The sequence below is a fragment of the Helianthus annuus genome, chromosome 6, assembly GCF_002127325.2.
Source record: "Helianthus annuus cultivar XRQ/B chromosome 6, HanXRQr2.0-SUNRISE, whole genome shotgun sequence".
In the NCBI taxonomy this organism is placed as follows: Eukaryota; Viridiplantae; Streptophyta; class Magnoliopsida; order Asterales; family Asteraceae; genus Helianthus; species Helianthus annuus.
Window position 1 is genome coordinate 15,534,791 of NC_035438.2, and position 22,059 is coordinate 15,556,849.

At 35.3% G+C, this 22,059-nt stretch overlaps 3 protein-coding genes and 1 long non-coding RNA gene across 8 annotated transcripts; 3 read left to right on the forward strand and 1 right to left on the reverse strand.

Moving 5' to 3' along the window:
• Positions 1-1,174: 1,174 nt before the first annotated feature.
• LOC110864817 lies at positions 1,175-6,192 on the forward strand. Of its 5 annotated transcripts, none has more exons than XR_002550102.2 (8): positions 1,193-1,633; positions 1,741-2,314; positions 2,501-2,573; positions 3,664-3,757; positions 4,775-4,894; positions 4,963-5,034; positions 5,397-5,524; positions 5,917-6,192. It is a non-coding gene; the product is annotated as an uncharacterized LOC110864817 (long non-coding RNA). The 5 variants fall into 5 exon arrangements; XR_002550101.2 differs by having other exon boundaries at positions 1,194-1,633; positions 4,769-4,894; XR_004860172.1 differs by having other exon boundaries at positions 1,175-1,633; positions 3,664-4,894; positions 5,402-5,524.
• Positions 6,193-9,119: 2,927 nt separating this feature from the next.
• LOC110864816 (GDSL esterase/lipase At4g01130) lies at positions 9,120-12,113 on the forward strand. The gene is made up of 5 exons (XM_022113971.2): positions 9,120-9,400; positions 10,603-10,812; positions 10,894-11,051; positions 11,210-11,480; positions 11,626-12,113. The coding sequence occupies exons 1-5, from the start codon at positions 9,178-9,180 to the stop codon at positions 11,871-11,873; spliced, it is 1,110 nt and encodes a 369-aa protein (XP_021969663.1). The 5' UTR covers positions 9,120-9,177; the 3' UTR covers positions 11,874-12,113.
• Positions 12,114-12,632: 519 nt separating this feature from the next.
• LOC110944433 lies at positions 12,633-13,439 on the reverse strand. Its single transcript, XM_022186097.1, has one exon. The coding sequence runs from the start codon at positions 13,437-13,439 to the stop codon at positions 12,633-12,635; it is 807 nt and encodes a 268-aa protein (XP_022041789.1).
• Positions 13,440-19,167: 5,728 nt separating this feature from the next.
• Positions 19,168-21,777, forward strand: LOC110864820 (protein CURVATURE THYLAKOID 1A, chloroplastic). The gene is made up of 5 exons (XM_022113976.2): positions 19,168-19,419; positions 20,419-20,513; positions 20,608-20,715; positions 21,325-21,396; positions 21,487-21,777. The coding sequence occupies exons 1-5, from the start codon at positions 19,263-19,265 to the stop codon at positions 21,550-21,552; spliced, it is 498 nt and encodes a 165-aa protein (XP_021969668.1). The 5' UTR covers positions 19,168-19,262; the 3' UTR covers positions 21,553-21,777.
• Positions 21,778-22,059: the final 282 nt, after the last annotated feature.

Sequence of the window (22,059 nt, forward strand, 5' to 3'; positions counted from 1 at the left end):
AACTTAAAACACCATGTCAAGAACGTTAAGTAGTGTGTTTTAAGTGTTAAATAGTGTGTTTTAGTTGTGTTTTAAATTTCACGCCCATAATACGTTGCATTGTGTTTTAAATTGTTATGTTTAGTGTTTTTCTTGCCATAACAACCCAAAACATCATGCCTAAGTCCAAAACATGATGCTTACATGTCAATTCTTATGTCATCTCACACTTCTCACGAAAAAGGTCCCTTTTACAGGAACCACACCCCATATACATATAAACATACTGTGACATACATATATAAACACATAGTGGAGGGTTCAAACAAAAAGAAAAAAGAAGAAGTTTCAACCAACATGAATATTTCATTTTACTTCATTTAATATTTGCATTAGTTTTAAGGCAAATTGGAAAAAAATAATCCCACCTAACTCAATTTGGCCGGTAATAATTCCAAGTCAGTTATTGGCCGATAATAATCTGAATTGGTCAATTTTTTTTTCGTAAAATAGTCCGCCTTAAAATAGCTTAACGGATTTAAGTTTTTTTCCGAATTACAAACCAATGTTTTAGGGCTTTTGATCAGAACGAGGATACGAGTTGATTGATGTAAAAGAGGGATACTGTTTTCGATTGATGTAACTTTGATTGTATTTAGGGCTTTTGATCAGAACAAGGATACGGTCCATTTGTATTGCTTTGCTAGGATGCACAAAGTTGTTGAACTCCAAAGAGGGATATTGTTTGACTTTTGTAGTCAAACAGTACTGCATATTACAATACTGGGTTATTTATGGCCTCATAACATATGTGAGTGAGATCATGAGAATCATAAGATGGGTAGCTAGGGGCTGTTTGGCTGAGCTTTTCTAAACAGTTTATTTGCTTATTTGCTTTTCTGAAAAGCAAATAAGTCAATAAGCTGTTTTGAAAAGCTCCATTTTAAAGCTTTTCAAAACAGCTTATTGACTTATTTGCTTTTCAGAAAAGCAAATAAGCTGTTTAGAAAAGCTCAGGCAAACAACCCCTTATCTTCCTAAAAAAATGACAATAATGTTTTCAAAACCTTGTGATTTTTTATGTTTTCTAAAAAAATGACAATAATGTTAAACCCAATACCATGATATAGAGAACTTATGAGAAACCTTCATCATCAAATATCACATCTCTAGATTCTTATCACCGTCTTGATGGACACAAATTATATATATATATATGGAACCCATTAAGTCTAACTGTCTCCCAAATCATCCTCCACCATAGGATCTTGATGAGATTAAATCATGGCCATTTAAACTAATTTTTTAACTTCTATGATGGCAGTTCTCAGCGGTTATTGGATGGTTTCTTGGCCATCCCCACTCTCCCGTGATTCCAGGGTATCATCACATCAGTTACTCCTCACCCATAAAACCCCCTCTATGTTCGATCGCCATTCCAAGTTCAGATAAATCCTCGATTCCATCAGCCACTGATTGTGTCCTCTGTTTCCGTTTGAGTCTAGCTCCACCGTTGTAGCACCACCGTCTGCCACCGTCTGCCTAGCAATGGCCGGAGCCGAAGGAGAGATTCCGCTGTACGTTAACAAGACTGGCGCGTACGAACGGTTTTACAAAACGGTGGAAGTCATTTTCTTCTCCAATGGCTAATCAGGTTGATTTTTAATTTCTATTACTAATTTAGATCGCGGTTTTTTATGTGTTATTGATAGATCAACGTTTATTGCGATTTATTCTCTAACCCTAAGGTCACATTGACAGGTCGCTGCTTCCTCATATATCCGATCGAAGAAGAAAGATGTCTCCATCGATTCTGGGAAATTGTTCTTGGCTGGGAAATTTATGAATTGTGAAGTTTAGGTTCTTGAACGATTCATGCAGGCGAGCCCATGCCATCTTTTGGAACATGCTTGTGTAATTATTCATACACAATAACAAAATTAGTTCTTACCCAACTTGTAGTTTGTTGTTTTTGTTACAATTTTATAAAAGTGTCCAAAGAAGAACATGTACATAAGAGTTTTGATAGTTTTTTGTTTATTATCTTGTACCGTAATTTATGGTGATTTTTTAGCTATTCAGCTGCAGTAGGTTTGAGTATTATGCAATAATGTATGTTTAGCTCTTTAAGTGGTTTTAGAGAATTATAGCAAATGCTATGTCAGTTGAAGTTCTTTACTTTCAGCTAGAGCATCCATTATACAACAATTATATCTAACTTCATTAACGGTGTATTTGATAAACTGATGGAAGAACCAAAGAGATAGGAAATCATGCTAATCAAGTTGACGAGATGCAGACTAAGAATATTGATGAATTTAAGACGGCATTTGAGGTACGTTCCAAACATAAAATGAAAAAGACAAATGTCATTTTCCTTCGTCAGTTTTGCGACTTTCATCCAATGGTTTCATGATATGATTTGCACTTCTGTTGATTTATGTATTAGTTTTTTTTATTAATTATTATTTGTCAAAAGCTCAAAACAACTGATTATTTCATTTGTTTGTCGTCTTGACAGTTGCCGCCTCTCCATTGGTCTTGGATGGGGTTGATTTCAAGCTGATATCAGTCAAAATGGCAATGAACTAAAGGTTTCATAATTTCTTTATTCTTATTGTCTTCAAATGTTCTCATTTTTATATGCTTTTGTGGTGTACAAGTTACATCTAGAGCTGGCCTTTTACCCATTTATATGATAACGGGTCGATTCGGGTCGTATATTACTGTAACTGGTCAATGGGTACAATGTGGAAAATGTAGCTATCAGGAAAGGAGGTCAAATGGGTCGAAAATTAAATGCTTAAGATTTTAGGTGCATAAACAGATAACAAACTTTGGTGCATTATTCTTATTTTAGATTTTAGGTAACACTCTTTTCATATGGGAAAAAAATACTAAACTAAAATCCTCAATACAAACTAGGAAAAGCCATGTTTCTTTTTGGGTGTGTTGAAGCTGAACTGACGATGATGGTATGATTAGATACCAGTAATCTGTTGTAAAGGTTAAATATTACTTTATATCAAACATTTCAAATGTTTGGGGATTTTTATACAAGAAAATAAGTGGTCTCAACTCTCAAAATATAACTTCGATACTCGATAGTTAGTTACCTTTTTATGCAGTTTTTCCTTTCCTTAATAATAAGATAATTGCAATGATATTAGTAGGGATGAGTTCGGCACCGACCGGTACCAAATCAGTACCGGTACCGAAAATCCGCAAAAGTAGGTACCGGTACCGAATATACCCGGTACGGTACGGTTCGGTACCGGTACTGAAAATGTCAAAAGTCGGTACCGAAAATGTACCCGGTTCGGTAACTTCGGTACCGGTACCGGGTACCATTTGATCATCCCTAGATGTTAGCATATTAGTCATTTATTAAATTAAACAATTAACAGAAGAAAAGCGCTGGCTGATCATTCCAACCCGACCCATTTTGACACAAACTTACAGATGGCCTCCTTTTGTCCCGAATCTGTTTTGACCCATTTCTTGCGCTGCCTGTTATCTGTGCCACCTGCCGATTTTATTAGGCAATACAAGAGCATACAGTGAATGACTTATGAAACACCTATAAAGCTCACAGTTCCTTTCTTTCTTTCACATGCAAAACATGATGCTACACATTTGAGTAGTTTTACTTACCAGTTATCATTGAAATATTTTCAATTTCAGGTGCAGCTTCTATTTACATCCATGTGAAGGTTCGGCTGCACAGATCTTGACACAAGGGAAGCTGAGTGCACCTCGTATTTTAAGAATACACAAGGTATTGTATTGTAAGAATCACCTCAATTTGTGTCATTACGATCCTGTATAATACTTAATTCCCTTAAAGCCCATCAAACATCTTTATAATTATCATCAATGTAGACTATTAAGAGATCTTAAGTTGTTTAGACTACAAAGAAATAGTGATGCATTAGTCTTGACAACAAACATACTCCTATTGCAATAATACTCAGAATCTTTGAATAAAAGTGGTTTAGGAGGGTGTATGCATTTAATATACACTTTGGGTGATCTTCAACCCCTTTTCGTTGGCCGTTAAAAAAAAGAACAACGCAGTCAAATCCGTGAGCATCTAATTATTGTAGCTTGCAGCGTATGTTAATTTTTCTATCACGTTTAATATTGTAGCTTGCAACGTATGTTAATTTTTCCATCACGTTCAATATTGTAGCTTGTAGCGTATGTTAATTTTTCCATCACGTTTAAAAGTTTTTAATTTATTGTTGGGTGAATTAGTGACAATAGTTGTTTCAATATTTTATCTTTTATTTAATTAAGTGAAAATCATAAAACGGCTATATACCAAGTTATATGGAGAAAATGCTCCAAGGGTTAGAATGGACGTGTGCCCTCTAGCTTACGCAAAGTGCACAAAAGGTAAGACTTTTTTTACGTTTTTTTGTATATGCATAAAAACTGTCTTTTGGTACATGTCAAAACATGTTTGGCTGAATTAACCCATAATACTTCTTTGATATACAATAATAAACTGAATATAAGAACATAATGATCTAAGGGGTTTTTAGTATTATTTATTAAACAGACTTTAGCCAACTTTCAAGCATCAGCCCTTTAAATTGTCCGGTTGGGATATACACAACTCAAATTGACCCATTCATAAGTAAATGGGCCAAAACTGTTTTGAGCTAGATTGTTTTTTGTTTGCTCCCGTGGAACAGATAAAAAGTTAGTTCTCGGTTTCCTTAATATATCTTATGAAAGGAAATTAATAATTTCGAAATTTTGATTGCGATTTTAATAACAAAAGATGCAGATTCAGCCATCCAATTGTACAAAAATGCCCTTCAGGTGCTCGAGCATTCAAAAAGTATGAATTTAGATGACTTGGAGAAGACACGGATAGGCCTGGCAGAGTTGCTTCATGTTGTAGGAGGTATGAAATGTTTGTCTATATTTATTGATAACGGGTCAAAGAAGTCAATTAACATTGTAATGTTACAGCTTGCTCTGTAACTCTTTACAACATGAATCATGATGAAGAAGCTGAACTGGCTCTTAAAGCCTTGCGGGTTGGTGAGTAAAAACCAGCCTTCTACTTCTTTTCTCTTTCGCGGATTTGCAAAAATAAAAAGAAACGAAAAAATATAGATAACATGAGTTTAAAATTTGTGGGTCGGGTCAACCAGGTACCATCTTAAAACATGTCACCTTAACAGGGCTCACTCTCATTCAGGTCGAAACGGGTTTTGATTAAATTGGATACGGGTAAAACGAGTCATTTTTAAAGTAGTCTATTTGTTTCCTATTAAAGTAGTCTATTTGTTTCCGATGTTGACTTTCAATTAACCGGTGATACAAGGAAGCCAACAAGTGCTTTTTTCAACTTAGGAAAACAATGAAAACATATTCAAACTCTACTCGCTTTGCTCTTGAAGGATAGTCGAGATGGCGTACCAAGGAGGAGGTAACCTGAAGGAGGAATGAAGATGTATATGGTGGCGGGACCGCTCGCTGGCCACTTGGCTACCACCAAATAAGCTTAGACCTCTTCGCAAAGGCAAAAGTACTGATTTTGTTGATTGTTTTCATTTTCCTTAGTAAAAATGAAAGTTTTACTAGATAAATATGCTTATATGTCAAATAGTTGAGAAAGATGCAGTTCCTAATAGTAAAATAAAGCTTATTATTTTGTAGTACATTGACACGCACCTCACGTATGTGATGCGCACCTTAGATTTTGGGACCAAAACGCCTTCCATTTTTGAAACCAAGCTCCACCCACATAAAAAGACACTTTTTATTCATTCAGATTGATCTTATAATAAAGTTTTCAAACTATATAACATGATGTGGATGCCCTTACTGAAACAGAAATAATAAGGCTAATTGTCTAAAAGCTCTTTCGACATATAATATTAGTTTCTAATTGTATTGTTTGTGTTTTACTTAATTCAGAGGTGTCCCCCAAGGGATGGACTGGATGAGCATATTCATATACACATGGTAATTTTTCTTTTGAATCAATGTCATCCTTTGAAGTACAAGCTAAAGATGGCAAGGTGGGTGGGTTAGATAAGTTGCATAAAGAGTTAAATGTGTTCGGGTGTTGACCTAACATAGGTTGATCCGTTAACCCTCTTTTGTTTTAGTTCTATCATTATTAATGTGGAAAAACAATACCATTACAAACAATAATATAAACCATGGATACCAAGATTTGGGTGATTTTAATTTGTCTGTTCCAATTTGTTTTTTCGAGCCCGCCCCTTTTAAGTTCCTACAAATTCAATATGTTTCGATAAGATGCATTCTTGATCAACAAACCTAACTCATCCCAACCCAAGTTTGCATGTTTTGCTCTTTTCCAAGTGACGTATCGTTGACACCGCTGCAACGCGAGGGTTTCCCACTAGTGACTTTATAAGCATGTGTGATTTCAATTTTCCTTTTCTTTTTTCTTCTAAATATATTGTAATTAATTAGTGTGGTAACTGTAAGTATGATCACGAGAATTGGATCCTATTTTGACTCAGACATGGATCTTAAGGGTTAGATAATATAATTTATTATCAAATTGATTTCTGCTTTGGCGTTACATCCTATTTTAACTTGGAAATGTCAATTATATTTGTGACAGATAATAATTTTTAAATGATTTAAATACACACAGGATCGCTTTTACTTAAAAGAACATTTTAATAGTGTTTTGTAATTCATGTTGTTACAATATAATACATCTACGTAGCCCGTCCACCGGACGGGTATTAAACTAGTTCATTTAGTTATAGAGAACTTATATATTTTGGAGTGCTTAATGCCTTTCTCACCTAAAATTTTCCTTTTGGGTTCTGTAATACAACCCTAAACTCGTAAGTAACTCAAGTTTAGTGGTTTCTTATACCATGAGTGCTTGAGAACGCGCAATAACTGTATTGTAGAACAATGTATAGATTGATGTTTATAACCCAGATATGACGGTGGCTTAATCAATAAGGGGGCGTTTGGTTCGTGAAATGGAATGGAATGGAATTAGGAAGTTTTTCTTTGTAAAATTGATCTTGGTTGAGGGAGGGAGGAATTTGAAATCCTTCACTCTAATGAAATTTGTGACTATTTCAACATTCCTTAGAAATCCTTCACTCTAATGAAGGAATGGAATGGAATGTTGAAATAGTCACAAATTTCATTAGAGTGAAGGATTTCAAATTCCTCCCTCCTCCAACCAAGATCAATTTTACAAAGAAAAACTTCCTAATTCCAATTCCTACACATTCCACGAACCAAACGCCCCCTAAGTTTTCCAAGTGGCTACCTGACCAAGACCTAGGCATTTGTAGTTTTCAACATCACCGAGCTATTAATTTAACGTTAGTTTATTCTAAAAGAATTCCATCCCAAGCAATACCTTGTCTGATATGATATTCTCCACCCATTTGCTATTACTGTTATTTAGTTTTCTGTCAATTATTTAATTGTGTTACAAATCAACAAATTAATTGACTATCTTGTAACGAAAAGTTGAATAGTGAAAGTCGTATTATTTGGATTCGATACTCGGATTTTACTTAAAGACGTACTACACTACGATAGGTACACTTTTCTATTGTGTATTGTTAGTCTAAGTAATAATCCTTTCTTATAAATGCAAGATGTTGATAACGTGTTAGAAAATGCTATCTAAAAATCACTATTAAAACACACACATCACTTCCATATGCTTTTCAACATGGTAATCGATTTTTTGCATGCTTTGGGCACCACTCAATTGACTTAGGCATTGCCCTTGGACCCAACCATGGCTTAGAGGGTTTCACCTCCATTGAACCTAGGGGTTGTAGTCGGAGATAAGAGTATTCTTGAACAGTGTGCATTCTACGCTACTTACTCGTATCAATATTGTTTCTTATTTCTTTTGGATCATAACTAAATCCAACTAACTAAAATGACTTGATAACACCATAATCACCAACAATCCGTAAAACTATCAATTCTTAAGCAGGAGAACACAAAAGAGTGAGCCTTTGACTAATGAAACAAATCTACAATAATGTGCATAAAGTCATTATTTATCAATTTGTTCCATAAAACAATTCATCGTTACTAATTAAAGACATCGTACCAAATCATAAATATTTTAAACTGTGACCAAACAGCTGCTCATCCACTAACAACCTGCACATTAAAATGAGATGAATGTACATGTGAACAACACTATTTATCTGACGCATTCCCATCTTTGTTTTTGGTTTCTCATCTACCCAATCCACCGTCTCATTTACTTATTGTATCATCTAAAGCTGGTGTATATTTTTTGATCATGACTCATAAATTGTCAATTTAACATTGTATATTTGAAAGCTCTAAATTAACAATAAGTAAATAAACAGAGAGATGATCATAAAAAAAAACTTATTTCTTGAGAAAACAAAAAAAAACATACTACATATATATGCAATATAATATACATACAACATGATATACTGCATATATATATGTTATATATGTTGTATGAAATTTTTTGATTTCTCGTTAAGAAAGTTTCTCATAATCTAACCCTAATTCCCTATTGAAACATATACATATTTGTCGCAATAATACTTTGTATGTTTTACTACATACATATATATTATTATTTTTTTAATAAAAAAGGACCTGTTTTATATATTTCAGGTGGTTTTATTGAACTAGTGGGTTACACCCGCGCTCTGCGGTGGGGCGACCAAATTTTTAATGGAGACGTAGACACAATAGTAAAAATAATGTTAATGGGAGGAATTCGTTTGATATTGTTTTGGTTCATTAAGATACTGACACTTACCGAAAGAGGAAAAAAAGTCATGATTCGATCAAAAAAATATCGAGATGTGTTTACGTCAATCGGAACAATAAAAGCGAATATTAATTCTGATACTGACGTTGTTTAGTCAGTACTATACTTTTCGTTTTGTTACATTTACAATACCAAGTTCGATTGAAACTTAAAAAAAGAAAAACAAAAACCAAAAAAAAAATAAAGATGAAAAAAAATAAAAAAAAATTAAATAAATATCACTGTAGGTAAGAAGTTTATGAAATATTTATATAATAATAATAATAATTTCCTCAATATAATCACCGACAAGACAATATTTCATGTTGTCTATATATTGGCACTTTAAACACATCCCCTTCTCACTCTTTGTCATCCCACCTCACTCACACACACACTCAGAGTTAATGTTACGGCAGTTTTGGGTGGTTCCGGTGGTGGCATTGGTGGCAGCATTATTGTGTGAAGCAGGATGTGAATATGAAGGTATCTTCAACTTTGGTGACTCAAATTCTGACACCGGTGGTTTTTGGTCGGTTTTTCCTGAAGCTCCACCGCCTAATGGCATGACATATTTCAAACACCCTGTCGGTCGTGCTTCCGACGGCCGCCTCATCATCGACTTCGTAGGTATATGTATATCTTGCTTGCTTCTAGTTGTAAAAAGAGTTGATTTGGCTCTAGTAGGCTCTTCTGAATTAACTTATTTTCTTGTATATTGGTAGTTTGCTACTATAACGTTTAAAAACGGGTGTAATTAGTAGCGTTTACAAACAAATGTAGTTTAACTTAATATTCTGTCACATAGACAATTAACTTTAACTAATCTACAATTTGACTATGCGTTGGTGATTGGTTGAGGTTCCATAGGCCCTATTTTAACACCCTTGTGGCGGTGTTGAGGGGCGTTAAATGCCCACATGGACAGGGGCGTTAGCCCACCACATTCGGTCTAAAGTATGGTTTTGGGGGGTGAGACGGGGCAAATTTATATCTAATGGATAAGCAAGCCACAACCGTCACTTGTCATCATTATCTAACTTCTTAGGGGTGGGATAAGGCTTTGGGACCAATAGGTCTTGGGTTCGATTCCCACAAAGGGGTTTTGTCCGTTAGTGATCCAAAATTTGCCGTTCAAGAAAAAAGTATCCACAACCGTCACTTGTCATAACTATTCAATATTTCTTTTATTCAACCTACATGTGTTTCTAACTTAGATCTAATAAATAATAAATTGGGGAAATTGGATTTCAATATTCTCACCTAGAGATGGTTGGCCAATAAAAGTCACACCTTTAAATAAAAATCTCACTAGATCTCCGTTAAAAGAACTCACTCCGTTAAGTTTTTCTTCCGAATTTCAAACTGATGTTTAGGGCTTTTGATCAGAACGATGATACGAGTCGATTGACGTAAAACTTATCTCGAAACGGTACTCCAAACAACGAAAATATTTGAAAGTGGGACTATTATTGGTCAACCAACTCTAGGTGGGATTTTAAAATCCAATTTCCCTAATAAATATTGTTGTTAACTTATCATTTGAGCATTTATAAAAAACATATAAAATCACTCGGTTGCGAAAACGAGTCAGTTTAGAATCCCGAACTGGCTCGCGAGCTTAAATTGAGTTAAGGTTCTAGCTCGGTTGAAATATCTAGTCAAGTTGGCTCAATTCGAGTCAGATTTGGTGCTGAGTCAACTCGAATGAATCGTTGAACAATGAAAGTTATTTTGTACTCTTATTAGAAGGAGTACAAAACAGTACCAAACGTTTACCAGAAAACGGGAGGTTTTGAACAAAAGATTGATATAAATTATTTTGGATGAAGCTGAAAGAATAGGAATTCCATATGTGAGCCCGTATTTGAAGTCGATCGGATCAGATTATAGGCACGGGGCAAATTTCGCTACGCTGGCCTCTACTGTTCGACTACCACAAACGTCGTTGTTCGTCTCTGGGCTCAGCCCTTTTGCATTGCCCATTCAAGTCAACCAATTGAAACATTTTAAAGCTCAAGTTGAAAATCTTTACTCTGAAGGTATTAAAAATCATATATTTAATGATAAATATTCAACCAAATTATGATCACATGTTGTGCTTTGGTTTGATCCATTTGTAGGTTCTACCAATCTTCCACCACCTGATATATTTGGGAAATCACTCTACACGTTTTACATCGGTCAGAACGATTTCACGTCCGATTTAGCTAAAAATGGCATCACCGAGGTAAAAAAGACACTTCCTCAAGTCATTTCAGGAATCACCGACGCGATCAAGGCAAGTTTAATAATTGTATAGTCAGGTTTTTTCCTTTTTTTTTTAGGGGGGGGGGGGTATAATAAGGGAAAATTATTAAGTATATTTTCAAATTCATTGCTTTTATAAGGTTATGGTAGTTATGTTATAAAAACACTTTACAAATGATTTTTATGCAGGATTTGCACGCGTTAGGAGGTCGTGCATTTTTTGTCCTAAATTTGGCACCCATTGGATGTTACCCTTCGTTTTTGGTTGAACTCCCTCATGGCGACAAGGATATTGATGAATACGGTTGTTTGATCTCGTACAATAATGCTGTAGTTGAATACAACGATATGCTACATGACGCCCTTAACCAAACGGGGCATCAACTCTCAGATGCCAAAGTCATTTACGTTGATTCTCATAAAGCGTTGCTAGAGCTTTTTCAACATCCCACATCTCATGGTACGGCCATTTCCTTACAAATGTGACGTTCAAACGGGTTGGGTAACATTTCAAAATAAGTAACTAGTCCTTTCATAAATTGGTGCTAAAGTTTCCAACAACATATCTCATGGTACGGATTCTATTTTTTTTTTCTTCAATGTAGGTTTGAAGTATGGTACAGTAGCATGCTGCGGAAATGGAGGTGGTCGCTATAATTTTAATCCGCAGGTATTTTGTGGGAACGCCAAGTTTATAGACGGTCAAAATCTGACCGCATTAGCTTGTGATGATCCCGAAAACTATGTGAGTTGGGATGGAGTCCATACCACTGAGGCTGCAAACAAGATCATCGTCGATGCCATCTTTAGCGGTGACTTCACGGATCCACCTTTCGAGATCCAATGCTCATAGGTCATTTTTGGCTAATTTACAGGGTAAATAAACCGAGTCAATAATAGTCAACGAGTAATTCAGTAACTAAATTTACATTTTAAAATAAGTATTTTTTTTAGTATGAGTCAAATTGTGTCGGTTCAGGTGAGATTGGGTGTAACATTAGTACAAACACCAAGGGTTGTACAAAATGTACTCCCCCTACCCGTCAAACGGGGGTTTAGAAAGTTGAATAATCCTTAAAAGAGTATTTGAAAAGTTGAACAGGTCCTTAATCGGTCGTTTAAAAGCGAAACATGTCCTTAAATAGGTGTTTAGGAGGTCAAACAAGTGTATACGTTAGCTTATACAGTCGTATAAAGTTAAAATAATTCAAATCAAATAGGGGTGGTATGTTAAGCAACAATGTTACGTTTAACCAATATCGTGGGTTAGCCCGGCTGGCAGAGACACTTGCCTCATAGATGGGAGGTCCCGTGTTCAAACCTGGGCAAATGGATTGTTTTAGGATTATTAGTGTAAAGTAGAGTAAGACTAACATTTGTCGTTAAAATTTTTTTAACCAATCATCTGCCTTAAACATCAAAAGTTGACTGAACCACCTTTCAAAGATCTATTACTCAAAAGTCATAAAGTCAATATGGGCAAATTTACAGGGTAAAGTCTTATCTATATGATTATTAATACATGCTTGATACAAATAGAAGAACAATAAGACAAGAAGGGCTATAGGGTAAAAAAAAGTAATTCTTTTTAACTATAAAATGTTACAAAAAATTAAGGAAAGTAATCAGTCTCAAGAACAGGTTGAGTTCTTATCCCAAAAGCACAAGGCATTCTACTATGTCCAACATATTTTGTATCTAAAACCTCGCTTTTTTCGGAATTTATCTCCATTTTTTGAATTTTTCTTTTCTCGACAAATCTAATTACCTTAAATAAAACTAACCCAAACAAGAAAAATCCAATGCACCCGACACCAATACCGATCACCCACATTTTCCATATATCGTGTGACGATGGGGTTTGCACGACAATCCCGAAATACCCTTGGCCCCACACCTCACATGTGCGGGATAATGACATGTTGGTTATCATAGTCAGTCCATTTGAGTAAAACTTGACACATTTCCCTTGAGGGAGCCACACCGAAGGAAAGTGAACCATAATTGGCTTGCGAATGAGAGGTAACTCTAGTTTGGTGACGGTAGATGTAAGATGACCATCTTGATCCTTCGTGTAGCTTACACCGTAGGCACTAAAACCAAGAACCGGGGTAACAAAAGCGTAATTTGGCATATTGTAATAATAAGATGACCAATTTCCTAAATTTGAAAACACCATATCTAGTGATGTGACATTCGGCTTAGGAATTATTCTTGGAGGAACTTGAAAATGACCTAAATTAGCTCCACGAGCCCAAACACTCGAGCTTTGGAGGTGGACAACCGAAACTTCCATCCCTGTGAAATTTGCGGGTAGAGATACGTTATATAACTTACCCACTTTAGGATATTTTGGTATTGAATTCTTCGCGTGATCTTGAAGAAAGTCATCCAATGATTGATCGTGATGATTATTCATGGCTTGGGTTACGAGAAACGAGCATAAATAATAAAATATCACACATTTGATGATGAAGCGTGTTTTAGACCCCATCAACATCAACACAAAACGTTGTTTCCCCAAAGTCCTTCATGTGGACATTTTTTTGACACAAATCTTTAAATGAATCCCCAACAAAGTCTTGGTTATGGAAAACACAAAATGTTGTTTCCCCAAAGTCCTTCAAGTTGGAAATGAATATTTTGATGTTTTTCTTAGTATTTTCCAAGATGTTTTTGGTTGATCCGATGATTGTGGACAATATGGAAATGAAATATCAAGTAGAGTTTGAGAGGGTGTGGTTCAGTCCGACCGAGTCTTTTGCTCATTTTAAAGAAACTTCTTAAAATAGATCTTTTATAACCACACACCTCACATCACAAATACTTATATTTTCATTCTTTTTTTAGAAATATATCCTCAAATTTAAACAAGAGGGAGATAATGGACTTAGCTGGTTTGTGATATGTTACAAACCAATAGGATTCCCTCGTGCTACGCGACGGGAATGTTGTTACGCTACCGACACTCACCTTAGCAACCGGAAGGATATGTCCAAAAGGATATGTCCAAAAGGATATCGTCACGTATTACAATTATAAAACGATCGAAAACCATAAAAAATATTGATGTTGGTACTGATGTTGTTTGATCATAATTGATTCGGTTTGTCACGATACTAGTACGGTACCGATGCTTGTACAGTTTACGATACTAAAAAAATACTTTATTTTGAATACAACTCCGTTTTCAATAAAATTTATGCCAGAATGTCCTGTCGAGAAAAAAAATCAAAAAAAGATGTGTGTTCATCTTTTAAAAATAGTTAACCAAGGCAAATTATTAGAGAAAAATCAAATAAAATATATATTTAAATCTTATAAATTAAAAAAAAAATAGAACGAGGCTTGATTGGTTGATTTTCATGGGCCCCACTATCTTCACTCTGCTTCTTCCCTTCTAACGCCTATGGTCTGCACAACGTCACCCCCTTTCACCGGTGACTAACACCTGACGACCCAATGTTACACGCCGCTTCACGACCGGATTCCGCCACCATAGTCGGGGCTTTACACAATAACACATAGACTTACCTTTGGATGTGTTGGAAAATTAGTGTAAACAAATGGTTTGTTTTTGTTAAACGTCAACGCAAATATTTGTAAGTAAGTTAAAAAAATTTTGAAAAATAAACTTCATTAAAAAAACGCTTCCGACCCAAACGGGTAAAAGGCCAAACAACCAACAACGTCCCCAACCCAAACGGCCAAAGGACAAAGAAAAACATATACAGAGGGGATTTACACCATTCCGTCCATCTAATATAATTACAAGAGAATCTATATTTAACCCAAGCAAAACCTCTCGACTTTAACTCCCCTATGATGTCTTGCTACATTTTTTATGTTTAAAAACCACCTCGTTCATTTCTTTCCATACGCACCAACAAGCAATCATAGCCATTCCGTGGATGATCTTTTCCGTCTTCTTGCCACCCTTAAAGTACTTGTGGATGTCTAGAATATCTTTTTATTCAAAGAAGAAAAGCGGCGGGATGTTGCACCAAACGATGAAGGCTGACCACACCCTACTAGCCACCGAGCAAGCAGTAAACAAATGATCCACCGTTTCCTTAAATTCGTTGCAAAAAGGACACATGACTGATGTAATATTAGGGATGGCAAAAATACCCGAACCCAACGGGTATGCCCGAAACCTGACACAAATAGGACGGGTATACCCGACACCCGACGGGTATTAGGCCGGGTATGGGATTAGTTTTAAAATTTTTCGCGGGTATGGGTCGGGTACGGGATTAGGTGATACCCGACCCGATTACCCGAAACCACATACTCGTTTACCCGAACTATATACCCGATCTTATACCCGAATTTTATAATTTATATTTTTATACTTTATTAACCCTTGTCAATTAGTGATTTATTTTATTATATTCATAATGTAAAAAAAAATTATTTTAATATATATATATATATATATATATATTTGATAATAATATTTATATTTTGTATGTTGTGAAGTATATAAATATAAGTTACAAGTATTATAAAGTTATTGTGAATTCATGATAAAACTTATATGTATGTAATGTATATTTTTAATTCATAATAGTTGTTGAATAAATAAAATCATATAATAATTATAATAGTAAAAAAATGGATTTGAAAATCCCAACATATATCTTTTAACAAACTAATAGGTATACTCGATACCTGACGGGTAATTACCCGACGGGTATTGGGTCGGGTATGAGACATGATTTTATAACCGGGTATGGGTACGGGATTACCAATACCCGACTCATTGCCATCCCTATGTAATATCCACATTCCTTCTCATTAAGTTGAGTCTCATAGGAAGCCTTTCCAAATTGCCTCTCCAATTCATGATATTACACTTAATGGGCACCCATTTGCACCATACAAAATTTGGAGGGTGACAATTACCTCTATCAATAATCAGCGCCCTTTTGACTGACTTCACCGAGAAATCATTCTGTTTATCAACAGTCCAATACCATGCATCCTTAGCGTTTGAGAGTCTCACGAGACTGAGGACCTCGAGACATTCCTTCCATTACTTTAGCTTCTCATCTGACTCAGGCTGTCTAGACCAATGCCATGTAAAACCTCCATTACCTTGACCCGCTTCCAATCTCTTCGCGACACTGCACATTTTAAACAACTCTAGACAAAATAAATGGGGCCATCATTCCATGAAGGGAAGATCTCCCGCCCACGAATCAATTCAAAAGCGAATATCAGACCCATCTCCCACCTTACCTATGATTAGCCGATTTAACCCATTCCCATTTATTTTCATTTTGGTTATCAACGTAACAATGTTTTACCAGCATCCCACTATGTTCCCGTTAAGCGGAAGGAAGCTCCTTTGATTATTCTTACTATGGCAAGCTTCCACCACTTTACACCAAAGATTATGATTTTCCACCCTATATCTCCACCCTCATTTAACAAGAAGAGCTTCAATGACCTCCTTAAGCCTGTTAATACCCAACCCACCTTTTATCTTGGGCCAAGTGACCTAATCCCAAGCCACCCAGTTCTTTTTAGAATCTGCCCATAAGAATTTTCTCATCTTGGCTTCGAGGGTTTTGATAACCCCAGCCGGGGACTTATATAAAGAAAAATAATAGATAGGCAAATTTTCCAACACTGGACTTTCACGATGGGGATCATTTTCTTTCGGAGCTTTTTGACTTGTCAATCCCCGATCGACAATGGTTTTTCAATAAACCATAAGTTTTCATCAAACTGGGTGTCATGATGTGGCATAGTGACGAATCATCGACTAAATATTTCTATAAATTTGTAAGCTACAGAACCGTCACATTTGATTATCTCGAATGGTCCAATATATCTTGGGCTTAACTTGCCCTTCTTTCCAAATCTCATTACACCTTTTCAAGATGATACATTTAACAAAACTTTATCTCTGATTTGGAATTTAAGAGGTTTCCTCATCTTATCAGTGTAGCTTTTTTGCCTATCACGGGCAGCTTTGAGCCTATCACGGATTTGTATAATCTTATCCGTAGTTTCAAGAACTATCTCAGGGGTTTTCTACACTTTATCTCTGTAAAGCCTCAAACGGAGCGGCTTTTATACTCGTGTGATAGCTATTATTGTAGGAGAATTCAATCAGTGGTAGGTGATCATCCTAACTACCACCTAGATCGATGACACATGATCTCAGCATGTCCTCTAGAGTTTGAATTGTACGTTCACTTTGACCATCTGTCTATGGATGGTAAGTCGTACTAAAATTTAAGCGCTTGCCTAGAGCTTGTTGGAAACTTTTCCAAAAGTGTGATGTATATCTAGAATCTCTAACGGATACTATGGTCATTGGAACTCTGTGAAGGGATACAATGTTGTCCACATATATTTTAGCCAATTTTTCCAAACTAAAAGTTTTTTTAATTGGCAAGAAATGGGCTGACTTGGTCAATCTATCGACTATGACCCATATTGTGTCGTTGCCACGACTTGTCTTTGGTAACTTAGTAATCAAATCCGTTGTTACCATTTCCCATTTCCATGTGGAAATTTCCAGTTGTTGTAGTGAACCTGACGGTTTCTGGTGTTCGGCCTTAACTTGCGAACACATCAGACATTTAGCTACATGGGTGGCTATGGACCTTTTCATGCCCATCCACCAGTAGTTCTTCTTTAAATCCTAGTACATTTTATCTCCTCCAGGATGTAGAGAATATCTTGAGTTATGTGATTCCTCAAGAATCAGATCTCTGAGTCCTCCAAAAATGGGAACCAGATTATGGGAACCAGATTCTATCATTAAATCTCAAAATTCCATCGCTCCCAGGTGCTAATTGTTCCACATTTCCACCTAATTCTTAGTTAGGAGCATTTACCTCCAATAAGGCTTGTTTTTTAGCATCTATCAGTTTCTCGCTCAAACTTGTTCGTAGCTCAATTATCTTAGCATGAACCCTTATTGGTTTAATTATTTCTTTTCGACTCAGGGCTTCGGCTACAACATTAGCCTTGCGAGGATGATAACGAATCTCGCATTCGTAATCATTCAAAGTTTCCATCCATTGGCGTTGACACATATTTAAATCCTTTTGATTAAATATGTGTTGAAAGCTTTTATGGTCCGTGTATATAATACAACTCATGCTATACAAATAACGCCTCCATAATTTTAATGCAAATACGACTACACCCAATTATAAGTCGTGGGTGGTGTAGTTCTTTTCATGCATCCTGAGTTATTTTCATTTTGATAAATGTATTATAGATGTGTTTTATAAGTTTTTACACTTTTTAGTAAATTTTGACTTTTTAGCTGAACCCCACCCGTTTTATATTTATAATTGTAATTTTAGTTAAATGTGTTAAAATAATATCTAAAGGAGTGAGTACACTTTAGTGGAATTAACTTTTATCAATTACATAAATAAAGTTAATACACGTTTGAAAAAAATGTTTTAAAAACTATCATAACATAATTTATAAATGTCACGTTTTCATTCTTTTTAAAATATATCTCGACGACTACATGTATTAACAATGACATTGTATTATTCAACCTGTATAATACGTGGTTTTATTCAATCCGTACAATACACAACTTTTTTAAAGACATAACTTTGTTATTACCAAGCATATAACATTAAATGTATTCAATCCGTATAATACACGAGATTCTAACCCAATCAAATAATAGATACCAACAACAATAAAATACTCCGTAAATCCCACAAATAACAAAACTGTTTATAGAATCTAATAAAGATGATATATAAATAAACCTTACTATATATGTAGTCATAGAAATACCAAACAAATTAATAAACACTAGAAACTCAAAACAAACATATTCATTTGTATCATTGTATGTAGTTTTGCCAATACAGTGGGGTGGTGGTCCATTGGCAAAGGCAAAGTCTTTAAAACACTAAGGTTAGAAAGGGAAAGATCTTGGGTTCAAGTTCCACGGACAACAGAGATTAAAGAAATTTGCCGTTAAAAAAAAAATGTAGTTTTGCCAATAAACAAAATTATAAAACTTAAAGTTAAGGCCAGGTCCCAAGTCCCAATAAACCTCTCAACCATGGATTATGAAGATAACCAAACAACCAATCAAAACTCAACATTCATCCACGTGTCACAACAAAATCTTCACTTTTTTAGTTTTCTAACAACAACTTAAAAAAAACCCAAAAAAACAAAAAAAAAAACATTCAGAGAGAAAAGATAGAACGAACATAAGTTTGTGTGGACAGTATTTGAAATGACGACGACGGCGTATGCGGCGGCAACTTCCACCTCCATGGCGGCCACCGCCGTCATGTTACCACGTCTTCCCACCGTCACCACCACCGCCCGTTTCTCCGCCTTACCTAACCTCCCTGCTCGTTCGTTTTCTACCTCCATCAAGCAGGTTTCAGGTGATTATTATACATTAGTTTGTTTCTTTCAGGCATTTCGTCGAACACGTTGGTGAATGTGAATTATTTTATGATTTAGGTGATTAGATTGTTTATAAGATGGCTTATATGGAGTTTAGGGGTAGAGTAATTCATAATTCAAGTATTTAATTGGAGAATTTGTATGTTATTTTGTAAACAATGGATTTATAAGATTCTTCTTGAACTATTTTGATCAGACATGGTCGTAAAAATCGCTAGGCGGTACCTACTAGCGATTAACCGGGATTAATTTGATTGAAATTTTATATGTAATTTTTCAAACTTATATATACACATACAAAAATTTTCAAATATATCAAATATATTGACCAATTTTGACTGCAATAGACCGATAACCGATTTTAGGTCTGACTCAGTGGCGAAGCTTGAAAATTTCCACCAGGGGTCGGAAGTCACCGGACCTAAAAATTCTATATAAGTAAAAAAATTTTATAAGACTTGGGGGTCGAAAACGTATATACCTAGAAGATTCTATACGAAACGTACATACATACATAACACTACTGAGCGAAAAGTTCGGGGGGTCAGGCGCCCCCCGGCCCCTTGAAAGCTACGCCCCTGGTCTGACTAGGTGAAATTTAATCGGTAAACTACTGATTACCGATTAATACCATTTTATATAACAAGGTGATCAAATCAACAACTCTATATTTGATTGTGCAGCTAATGATTAATGTACCTGTGAATTTTTGTTTTGATTTGAACTTTTAGATATTGTAATATATAAGCTGTTTAATACATTATTCTTTATGTTTTGTGTTAAAGTTCCTTTCAAAATCGAGAGGCAAAATATATATCTAGTGAATTAGTGAATTCGATTCGATTTCATTTGTTAGTTTGAGTTGAGTTGATTTGGGATTGCTTATTAAAACTGTTTATCTGCTTATTGTCTTTTGTTACAACTATTATCGTGTAAAATATCAAATAATTTCTGCTTAATGTTCTTTTGCGTACCAGAGTCGAAAAGGTCAACTCTTTTCCAGATTAAGGCCTCGGAAGATGCATCATCCGCACCAGATGCCACTGAGTTGTTCAATGACTTAAAAGAAAAGGTGAATATGATAATAAAACATCAAAAACATGTTCTGCTTCATATATATTTATATCATTATGATCATTTTTCGTTCGTTTGTTTGTTGGTTATAGTGGGATGCACTTGAGAACAAGTCGACAGTCATAATCTATGGAGGAGGAGCAGTTGTAGCAGTATGGATATCCTCAATTCTTATCGGTGCAGTCAATTCCGTACCATTGGTAAGTAGTAGCAATAAGTTAGTTATTATTGTAATAAAATCGTTTTGTAATCATATTTAACGCATTAACTAATTATAACAACAAACAAAAAAGCCGTTACTCAACTCATCCATTTGTTCCTCACTCGTAATCTTGGTTTTAAAATGCGCCCATAATGCGTGATGCGCGGATGAGAGCGCATCGTCACAGCTGATGCGTTGCGTTTACGTGATACAAGAATATTGCACACATTTCACATAACGCGTCTCATTGTTTCATATGTTTTTTTCCAGATTCTATGAACTAGGTTCGGTTTTTTCGATAATTAATATCTTAGTATATGCTTGATTAACCAAAAAGCACAACTCTTATCTTATTACGTCATTTGTTTTACTTTAAGTATGTTTTTATAAGTTTTTATGTATAAACCATTTTTTAATATTTTTTTATAAAGAGCGCATCACATCATCGCGTATCAGATTTTTGGACCAAACGCATCACGCAATTTAAAACCAAGCTGCAAGAAAGCAAAAGAAACAGAAAACAACACAAAAGTTCGGTTCCATTTCGAGTATGGCATTTTTGTAACCTTTTTTGGTTTGTTTTTACATGGTTTCATGAAAATCTCAGCTTCCAAAGATCTTGGAGTTGGTAGGACTTGGATATACCGCATGGTTTGTCTACCGATATCTGCTCTTCAAGGTAAGAAACAATATATATTGCAAGATTATTTTAAGTGGCCCTCAATTCTTATCAAATGACTGATGATATCATGCTTTTTTTGTACTTCAGTCTAGCAGAAAAGAGCTAGCCACAGACATCGAGTCTATAAAGAAGAAGATTGCAGGGACCGAATAGAAGATCATGGTTGCGATCGATGGTCCTACATGTACTTTTGTTTGTTTAATTCGAATGATGTTTTATGTACAAGAGGCGTGCGTATATGATCTTGTAATGTATAGTATCTTATGTGGAATTTGTATGTAGCCTTGCTCTTGTTTTGCTTCCCATAAAACTTGACAAGCTTGAGTAAGCTGTGTCGTGTTCGTGGTTCTAGATTTTGCTAAAATTTCGGTTACCTGCTATATGCCTATATATATGTTCTTTTAAAAACAAGTTTTAGATTGGTTCCTGGTTTGGAATCAAACATGTTACTTTTCTGTTTATTTTCCAAGTTAAAGCGACACGAGTTTAAAATTATTGTTCTAAAATTAGAAACTCAAAGAAGAGTTAAGTTTGTATTTTGTTCACGGCTTGGGATGGGACTATACCCGAAAACCAGATTGACCTGAATGGGTCGATCTGGTTTTTGGTTCCGTTTTTTTTTTTTCATGAAACTAAAACATGAAAACCAAATTTTTATTC

Excerpts from the sequence above, each read along its gene's own strand:
- LOC110864820 (XM_022113976.2), top strand. The coding sequence starts at position 19,263 with ATGACGACGACGGCGTATGCGGCGGCAACTTCCACCTCCATGGCGGCC. Across the intron at positions 19,420-20,418 it reads CTCCATCAAGCAGGTTTCAG|AGTCGAAAAGGTCAACTCTT; the intron begins GTGATTATTATA and ends TTTGCGTACCAG. Across the intron at positions 20,514-20,607 it reads TCAATGACTTAAAAGAAAAG|TGGGATGCACTTGAGAACAA; the intron begins GTGAATATGATA and ends TGTTGGTTATAG.
- LOC110864816 (XM_022113971.2), top strand. The coding sequence starts at position 9,178 with ATGTTACGGCAGTTTTGGGTGGTTCCGGTGGTGGCATTGGTGGCAGCA. Across the intron at positions 11,052-11,209 it reads GAATCACCGACGCGATCAAG|GATTTGCACGCGTTAGGAGG; the intron begins GCAAGTTTAATA and ends ATTTTTATGCAG. Across the intron at positions 11,481-11,625 it reads TCAACATCCCACATCTCATG|GTTTGAAGTATGGTACAGTA; the intron begins GTACGGCCATTT and ends TCTTCAATGTAG.
- LOC110944433 (XM_022186097.1), bottom strand. The coding sequence starts at position 13,439 with ATGAATAATCATCACGATCAATCATTGGATGACTTTCTTCAAGATCAC.